Source organism: Musa acuminata, chromosome BXJ1-2 (assembly GCF_036884655.1).
Source record: "Musa acuminata AAA Group cultivar baxijiao chromosome BXJ1-2, Cavendish_Baxijiao_AAA, whole genome shotgun sequence".
Lineage (NCBI taxonomy): Eukaryota > Viridiplantae > Streptophyta > Magnoliopsida > Zingiberales > Musaceae > Musa > Musa acuminata.
In genome coordinates, this window is record NC_088328.1 from 18,640,233 (window position 1) to 18,649,683 (window position 9,451).

The window sequence follows — 9,451 nt, forward strand, 5'->3', positions numbered from 1 at the left end:
TATGACTATAGATGACTCATTCATATATAGATGACAATGTTTGAACGTCAAATAATATTAGCCAAAGGAAGAGGAGGTGGTGGTAGTGGTGGAGGAAGCGGAAGCAAAAGGAAAGAAAAAGGAGGAGGTAACAAAAATAGAGGGGGAGGAGAAAAAAAATGGGATGTCTATTTTTTTAATTTATAAAAAAATATCTTCGAGTAAGAACTATGCATAATTCGATAAAAAAAAATTAATAATATGGGTTTTTTCCCATAAAAGATCTATTTTATTTAATTTACTTGGGGTTATGTCACGATATAATTTAATACATAGTTAAGAAATTGAACTTAGTCGTCGTCGTCAACCGGCGCTAGCCGGTTAACTCATTAGTTTTATGCTATTTGGTGGAAGGTTAAGTGTGTTTAAGCAAAGTAGATATATGCTTCATTTTATGGGGTATAGTAGACGTATGCTTCGCGGATGGACACGTTTCGGTTGGTAAGCAGCCGATGACCGGACCGGTGATGGGTCATTCTCGCCGGCTGCGGTCATGATTCATATCCTTCTCTTTGTCTTGCTTGAGGCGATGGATTGCTCACGAAGACCATTTGCCTGCCTTTTGACCCCCTGTGTGTGTGTGTGTGTGTGTGAGAGAGAGAGAGAGAGAGAGAGAGAGAGAGAGAGGAAAGCATGATTTCTAGAATGCGTCAAGTCCGTAGAAAAGCCTAATAATTTTGTGATGCGTTCCCATTCGTGATGAGGAAGAAGCTGGAACGACACCAGCAAAATAAGTATTGTCATTCTATTCGAAAAACATGTGGAAATATCTAAAAGTCAATATCTTTCTTTGGCTTTGACCGTTTCCACTGGTCTTCCCAGCGCCGCCAATCTATTGGTCTAAGAAGACGCTATTTCCTGTCTCAAAGGAGACATCCGATCTCGAATCCTCTCCTCCACCTCCCCCGTTCCCTCCTTCTACCGAATTGGAAGCTTCCTCCTCCTCCCTGGTCTTCCAAAACCAGGTCAATTCCGTGCGCTCAGAGGAGGATACTTGTTCTCCCCGGCCACTCCTGGCTCTCTATCGGAGAATCGCCTGAGGCGCTTCCCTGTCATCGATTTGCCTCTCGCAAGATGAACAATCTTCTCACGGTATTCTTCCTTCCTTCCCTTCGATTTAAATCAGTTCGACTCGTTTGATTCCCCTTCCGGTTTACATTTGGAGCTACCGGGCAAGCATATCGATCAAGATCCAGTAGTCTTTACAGTGCATGAACTAACTATTTTGTTTCTTCTTGGCTACTTCATTCTCATCTCCATGTTCTCTTTCTTTTTTCTCATCAAAAAGATCGTTTTAGCTTCATCTGTGACCAAATTCGTTTGCCAAATCAGATTATCAAAGAACAATCAAGTGTTTCCCAGAAGATTTGATGAGTCTGTTCCTTTTGCTTTCTCGATCAGACGTGAATATAAATAGTTGCAAACACAGTTTCTATGGTAATTGGAAATTTGCAGCAATATTGAGTATATAAATTTTGTTTCTTCGGTAAGTAACTAAACAACTGAAACTTCAATCATATGTAATTTCTTTGGGGATTTATTCACTAATTAAAAAGGTTGCTTTGGTTTCAACTAGGAGCAAATTTGCCTTGTGAAATCAAATAATCCAAAGTTCTGATGGATTCCTTCTTTCCTTCCCTCTCTTTAGATATAATAGATAGTTCCAGTCACAGTTGCTCAGGCAAATAAAGAACTAACTTCAAAAACTATTGTATGATATCTAATGTTTGTGACCCAATTTGTATAAGCTATTTGATAAGATTGAAACAAAAAATAAAAGCTAAAAATAAGATAGATATAGTTGAGCTCAGATGCAATACCTGTCTGTCTATCTTCAAAAGCTGGCCTTTCCATTCATGTTTAAATTCCAATAGTTCCAACTGACTCAAATGCTCAGAAGATTGCTGGTTATTTAGGGAACCAACCGTCTTAGGACTTGCCAGACTATCTGATGAATGAATTCAGTGTTTCTTCATCTGTAGGAAAAAAATTGCACAACATGATTTCTTGAGTACGCCACCGAAACTTTCTTCAGAGTTGGGTTGAAAAGAAACTGAAAGTTACCTTGGCTAAGTAGTTTAAACTTGAAATTGGAAAGTTATCAAGGAACATGCTTTCTTCATTATGCCAAGAGGAATCTCCAAAACAGAACATAGTTTCTTCGGCATTAGTCCGAATCTCCAACTTTGAAATAGCAATCATCGGTCGATATGTATCGAGGTGTATCGATATACCATATATCGGTATGTTAAAGTATATCGATGCTCAAAATCATCAAAAATAATTTTTAAAAAAATCTAAAATATATATATATATATATATATATATATTAGGATTTTTAAGTTAGAAATAAATATAAATTTAATATAATTTTGGTAAAAATAATCTAAATTAGAAAAAAATAATGATACTTTTTTTGGGCTTTGAGAAACAACTTTGTGGTACATTTTGAACCATCATTCTATTAATATTAAATTATTTAAAAAATAATCTAAATTATTATATTTTTAAATAAACTTAAACTTTAAGATTTAAATAAGTAATCGATCGATGAATATATCTGTTTCTACTAGAAAAAGAACGATAGGACTCCACAAGCAATAGATCATGGACTTCGATCTTATGTATATGTATATCAATTTGATATGTTTATCGGACGCAATTGTGAAATTGATCCTATAACAGAATATATTGATACACCGTATACTATTAGTATATCGATGTAGTGATGGTCGTACTCTGATCGTCGTGAATCACACGTTTCCGAGACGACTATGGAGGCAAATACAATTGTGACATATATCGGTGTAGAGCATGAAGAATAATGTCGGAACTTCTATTTTAGTCATTAATTTATTGTTCTGTATCATAAGATCAATCACCATACTACTGCTCAGAGAAGTACTAACAACTATTGTCATACTGTTGTTGGCCATAAGATTTTTCATGATACAACGATTGTGAATATGATGAGCTTCGCTTTTTGTCTATATCTTGCAATTTCTATTGCATTTGTTTAAAGTCATCCATTTCCTTCTCGTTCTCCTTTTATGTATAAGCTTGACCGATATCTAGTCGAGTTCTATGCTTTGAATCTTAGATGATATGTGTAAAATATTGCTTCTCGATCTATGCATCACCCTCAAATTATGTAGATGGTACCATCAACTCCCCAACGTCATCGCCATCATTAGTCGAGGCATTGTTATCTACGTCGCTGCCATGTCTTTGGACTGAGCGAGATGTTGAATACGATTGAGAATGTTGAAGAGAATGAGAGAGTGAAATAAGCGAAAGAGGGGGTAGGGTAGAGTTTAAAAACTCTTTCCTATAGTTCAAATGATTATTTTGACCGTTTGAAATAGGACAATCTCAACGCTAGATCGATAATGATCAAAATCCAATCGTTACCGATGGGTATAAATCGGTATTAGTCATATTTCGACCGTTATTACTCGATACATACCCGTATCACTTGATATGGGATCATGTAATAGTATTGCCTATAAAGGATAGTCCATGTCTCAAGGGATCGATATGTGCCACCCAGTATAAGATACTTTCTTCGTCTCAAAAAAAAAAAAAAAACCGAAAGTCACCTGTTTCAGTAGTTTAAACTTGAAATAGAAAAGCTATTAAGCCATACAGCTGGGAATTGACTTCTCAGAAATGCCAAATTTGTAAGAAATCTCTCACATCGCATATCTACTTGCCAGTATTGTTTTACCGGTTCTTTTTCCCTTATAACGCGATATGTCAGTCTTTATTTTAAGAAATTGATATATGTCAGTGGGGTGGGGTGGGGTGTGCGTGAGGCTTTCAGAGCTTCAATCCTACATTCTGCAAAGTACTAATTAGCTGCTACTCATGAAAATTAGAGATTAGGTGGTCTCATACATCACATAATTCACTCGCTCAATTTGCGTCAAATGCAAAAGCAATGTTTAACTGCATGATCAAAAAGCTTCGAGGAGTAAATTCAGTGTCAGATTAATTTTTGTTTTTGACTTATACCAAGGGTTTCTTTTTGTCATTTGTCTGATATGTTAGCCAATATAACTAAACACTATGCCAGTTCTTAATGTGATGGTAAGTAAGATTATAAGTTTCTTCAGTATTAGTTGGTCCAGATTTGGGTTATTCTCATAGTTGATATTAAAGACCTTTTTGCTATCTTCTCATATTTATTCTGTTCCTTTACCTTTATTTGTAGCCTTTGAATCATTTGTTCCTTATCTTTTATAGGATTCCTTTGAGCTCCCTCGTGGTGAGGCTTCAGGGTATGGAGACATTGAAATGGGAAGGCAAATTTCAACAAACTCAGCTGAAATGGGCTTTGAAGGTTTCTTCACACAGGTAATTTCTTCACAGGATTCCTTGGGTATCTTATAAATGTCCAAGACACAGTAATATTTACATTCTTCACCCCAATTGAGAGCTAGACTCTTAATGTTCTGTACACTGTGTAGGTCCAAGATATTGAGAAGCAAATTGAGAAGCTCTCAAAGCTATTGCAGAACCTTCAGGTAAGGATATTGCAGAACCATCTTTGCTGAAACTGAATTCGAATCTAATGAAAGCTCTCCAAATCTAATTTACTATCAGATTAGGCACATTAGCCTTATCACTTTTTGCCCATGTATCCTGTAATCAATTTCATGTTGCATGAGCAGGATGCTAATGAAGAGTCAAAAACTGTCATAAAAGCAGCTGCTATGAAAGGTACTACAGATGCTTCATCAGATTTTCGTCTTATCACGAATCTATGCACTGAAACCTAATGTTCTACTTGTTTAGCTTCTATTATCTGTCACTTGGAGCATAATTAAGTACATCATGGGTGCAGAAATCAAGCACAGGATGGAGAATGACATTGATGAAGTTTTGCGAGTTGCGCGCACCACAAAAACAAAACTTGAAGAACTAGACAGAGATGTATGCTGCTTTCATTTTCCATCACTCTGGTCTCTCACAGTTCGGAAGTCGAGCCAGTCGAGTGTCTTGCCTTCATGATCAAAATACTTAACTTTGTTTTAAGAGCAAGCAAAAGAAGAAGTCCACTATTGCCAAACTTGTAGGAGCTTAAGAACTTGTAGTCAACTAAGTTTAGGTTCTTTTGTCATCCCTTACTTCCACAAATATATTCAAGACTTTCATTGTCCTATTTCAACCAACAAACTTATCCTTTATTTACACAAAAATATTCTTGCTTCAACCAACCAACTCATTTTTTTGTTTTTTAGAAGAAAAAATTTCATATTAATTTCTGTTATCAGCTACCTTCATCTTCCCTAATTCTCCAATTATTGATTTCCCCTCAATTTGAATCAAACGCTGAAACAAACTTTGAGATTTTTTTTAACCTTTAGATTATTATTTTTATAATAATTCATCTACTTTCCACCAAAATTTTCTAGACAACCTTGCTATCTCTTCTGTTAACACCAACAAGACATATTTCCATTCAAATTTCCAGCTCCTAAATAAAACTCTTCTGTTTGTACTTGCATTATTTGAATGTACCCATAAATTGCATTTTATATTATTCTCTAGATTAGCTAGGCACACTCAACCCATAGTAGAGGCCTTTAATCTAATATTGTCTATCGAGGAAGGGAAAACTTTTCTGAACTTTATTGTCTCAAGATCTTATAGCTAAATCTCATGTGAATTCTCTTGTTGGATCCTCTTTAATCCTTGTGCTTGTTCCTAATAATATATCAGGGTAGGAAAACAAAAATTCCACATTTACATTCTTTATTAGCTGATCATGACCTTTAATTACCTATTTTCTTAGAACTTGGCCAATAGGCAGAAGCCTGGATGCGGAAAGGGATCAAGCACCGATCGATCTAGAACTGCAACTACTGTGTAATATTTTGGTCTAAGCTGATTCTAGTTTTGTCTTTTAATTGATAAGTATTTTTATCTGAAAGCATGTCTTACATTCTGAATATGCACAGAGCATTGAAAAAGAAGCTGAAAGAAAAGATGAGCCAGTTCCAGGTACAGAAACATGCTTGATGATTTTGTAATTTCCCAATATATGCATATTTTCATTTGATTTGTCATGTTTGGTAAATTAACTTCAGAATCACTGGCATAAAAGATCTGTCTCATTTCATCATATGCAAAAGTCATAACAAGATTTCATCATAAGAATATGCCTAATGAGGTGTAAGATGAATAACAAAAAAAAAGAATGCAAGAAGTTATTTTCCCTCTTTTAAAGCCGAAATTATGGTTTTTTTCCATGCATTTAACCTCATCAATCATTGAGCCTATGAATTCTAAAGGAAAATATGCATACTCACAAATGATATTCCCATTCTCACTTCAGTTAAAGCACGTGATGATCATCTTTTTCCTGCAAAATATATAATATCTTCACTTTAATTGGTAAATGATAATCTCATTTTCTTATTTTCAAATGTGTAATGCAGACTCTAAGAGAAACGATACAGAAAGAATACCGTGAGGTCATCGAGAGAAGAGTCTTCACAGGTTCCCTTCTAACTCCATGAAACCATTCATTACTCTCACAGCTTATCTCCAATGCTTTATTGGATGTTATTCTCAGTTGTTATGGTCATTTGTCTGATTTATTTTCTCTTATTTTGTTCCTAAATTCCATATGAACAGTAACAGGCACTCATGCTAATGAAGAGGTAAGAAGATCATATTTCAAAGTTGATTTGGCCCTAGCAGCTGTGTTCATATGTGGTCCTTCTTGATTCCTGCAGACAATTGATCGACTGATAGAAACTGGAAACGGGGATCAAATATTTGCAAAAGCTATTCAGGAGCAGGGACGTGGACAGGTTCTACTCCTTGGCTTTATTTTGCCGTGCTCCCATTTATCATGAACATTGCAAATATTAGAAGAGGCTTGGAATGAACTCTACTTTGTCTTTCATTTGCAGGTTCTGGACACACTTGCGGAAATCCAAGAGCGCCATGATGCAGTGAGAGACATAGAAAAGAAGCTTCTTGAGTTGCAGCAGGTACTTTCACTTGCAGAAATCTAAAAATAGTTTATAATTTAAAACCATAATGATGCTGAGTAAGCTAACTCTTTACTCCCGCAATTGTGTCAGATTAATTCTTCAATCCATCTCTAGCTTTTCTCTCATGAATCTTTTTCAACAGCAACACACTTAATAAAAGTTAAAATGCGTCTCTTAAACGTCAGAAAATAACTTTCTATTTGTTCCTTTATAAACTGTACTCAAATGAAACTAGTCAATGGCATTATAGTACATGGATACCTGTGTGCAGCATCACTTTCACAAGTCTGATAATTCCCGCTGTATGCTTCCACAATGATAATCCCGCTATATGCTCCATGGACATACTGTGTCCAGCATCACTTGCTTTACATCAAGTCAAAAAGAATGCAATATATTTTGAAGATATAAAGAATGCAATTTGCACAACAAACAGCAGTGATGTGTGTGTGAGAGTTCAACAAACTGCATCATTGTAGCATCAGAGTAAAGCTTGTTACTTAATATCCAAAGAATTGGCATTCTTGGTCAATGTGGCTGTCCAGTTCATACAACAGAGATGATTTTCATTCTCTTTTGCACATAATACAACTTCCATGAAAGAAATTTCTGGATGAAATTTAGCAACTTTGTGCGGACTAAAAGATAAACTTTCACATAAACTAAGGGGCATATGTTGCATCTTTCAAGAAGGCCATGATCTTCCGACTTCCTTTGCTTTGCTCATCCTTGCAACTGATGGAGTGTATCAGAATTCATTATTTTATTTCTAATTTCATCATCAGATATTCCTGGACATGGCAGTGTTGATTGAGGCACAAGGTGAAATGCTTGATAACATTGAGGACCAGGTAAGAGTCCGACGTCTTCTCTACAAGTGATTATGAAATTATAACACTACAATTACAATGTCTTTTGTGCAGGTTAACCGTGCTGGTGTCTTTGTTAGCTCTGGAGTTAATGCTCTAAGCAAGGCAAAGATATTACAGAAGAACTCCCGCAAATGTATGTGTATAGCAACAATCATCCTTCTCATAATCATCGCGGTTATAGTCCTTGCTGTGATCAGACCATAGGCATAAAACTTTGTAAGGCTTCAAAAGTTACCTGCATAGAAAGACAAATAACAGATGTCTTACGTTTGTTGTTTTCTGAGTGTTCTCCTTTCTTTGTCTTTTAAAAAGATCTTATATTGGTTCTTTTTATCATTTATCAATTGATAGATTTGTTTCTGTTTGCAAGTTTATTATTATCATTTCTTGCAATATCAATGGTTGTCATAGCCAATTCAGTTGTGACGGTGTGAGATATGGCCTGTGATATTATAATAGTTTATACTGTTTAAAAGTAATATTTGTGATTTTCATCTCAGGACTTTCAAGGCATACCTCCTAATATAAATTGTTTTATTGGATAAAGTTAAAAGAAACAAATCCATGGATAAACTCTTTGGGATAGCAAGATTTAGACTTTTAGCAGAAAGGAAGAAAAAAACTTTATCACAATAGAGTGCAGAGAAATTGAAATTAGTAAGAGGAGTTTTTTATATCCTATTGAAAGAGTGAGAAGTTACCAACCTCAATGAAGTTTTAACATGACAAAATTGCCAGCCGCCGTAGATTAGGTGCTGAGACAGCACTAACATGATAAGCATCCCCATGATCCGAACCTCCAACACTAGGGCATGGCACAACATCCGTCAAGGTTTCACCCTGAAATGTCGCTAATTGAGTATCGAGTTCTGCAAACTCTGAAGAAAAACAGAAGAGTTCCTGCTACCCATACATAGGGAAGAACTTGATGTCTTATAATCCTGAAACAAAGTCGAGAAAATTTTGGAGTAAAAAGTACTGGATATTGCCAGCTTAGCATCCTGCTCTCTTTTGCGAACTTCAGCAACATCTATCCACTCAAACCTTACCTCATTAGCTGCCCCAACTGCGCAGTCTACCGATGGCCTAGAGATCAGCAACATCTACCCAGTCAAACTTGACCTCATTAGCTGCCCCGACTTAGCAGCCTACCGATGGCCTAGGGATGGAGACTGAAAGGGAGAGGCGGGAGGAGGTGGAGGGTTCGAGAAAACCCTCACCGGGGACTGGCGCGGGTTCTTGCCTATGTCCGATGGGTGGACTTCGCCGATGGATGGGGGCGCAGTCGCCCGCAGCCGAAACCCTAAAGTGGGAGGCGAGAGCGAAAAGGAAGACGCGATCTCCAAGATCGGAAAACAGGGCTCGATAGTGCGTGCCCTGGGATGTGCAGCGACGCGAGGAGAAGCCTGATCGTACCTCATTGTACTGCTGTGGGCATTTGCCACCGTCGGATGGGAGATCCAATGCACAGAATTGCTTTAGGATTTTGAACACGGGCGGTACTTTAACGCCCGGTGGAGGGCGTGTCATTAT

At 36.8% G+C, this 9,451-nt stretch overlaps 1 protein-coding gene and 1 long non-coding RNA gene across 2 annotated transcripts; one reads left to right on the forward strand and one right to left on the reverse strand.

The window, feature by feature from the left end:
- The first annotated feature begins 933 nt into the window (after window positions 1-933).
- LOC135596555 (syntaxin-132-like) lies at window positions 934-8,278 on the forward strand. Its single transcript, XM_065088608.1, has 13 exons — window positions 934-1,131; window positions 4,285-4,395; window positions 4,509-4,565; window positions 4,713-4,761; window positions 4,886-4,974; window positions 5,837-5,910; window positions 6,003-6,045; window positions 6,483-6,543; window positions 6,682-6,707; window positions 6,783-6,860; window positions 6,963-7,043; window positions 7,832-7,897; window positions 7,970-8,278. Exons 1-13 carry the CDS (start codon window positions 1,114-1,116, stop codon window positions 8,120-8,122), a joined length of 906 nt encoding a protein of 301 aa, XP_064944680.1. The 5' UTR covers window positions 934-1,113; the 3' UTR covers window positions 8,123-8,278.
- On the reverse strand, window positions 7,534-9,451 carry LOC103969218 (uncharacterized). The gene is made up of 3 exons (XR_670569.3): window positions 8,968-9,451; window positions 8,624-8,859; window positions 7,534-8,153 (listed from the first exon to the last, which is right to left on the reverse strand). It is a non-coding gene; the product is annotated as an uncharacterized LOC103969218 (long non-coding RNA).

Bases quoted from the DNA above. Each gene is read 5' to 3' on its own strand.
- LOC135596555 (XM_065088608.1), top strand. The intron at 4,396-4,508 runs GTAATTTCTTCA...TACACTGTGTAG, and splicing joins TTGAAGGTTTCTTCACACAG to GTCCAAGATATTGAGAAGCA. The intron at 4,566-4,712 runs GTAAGGATATTG...TTGCATGAGCAG, and splicing joins AGCTATTGCAGAACCTTCAG to GATGCTAATGAAGAGTCAAA.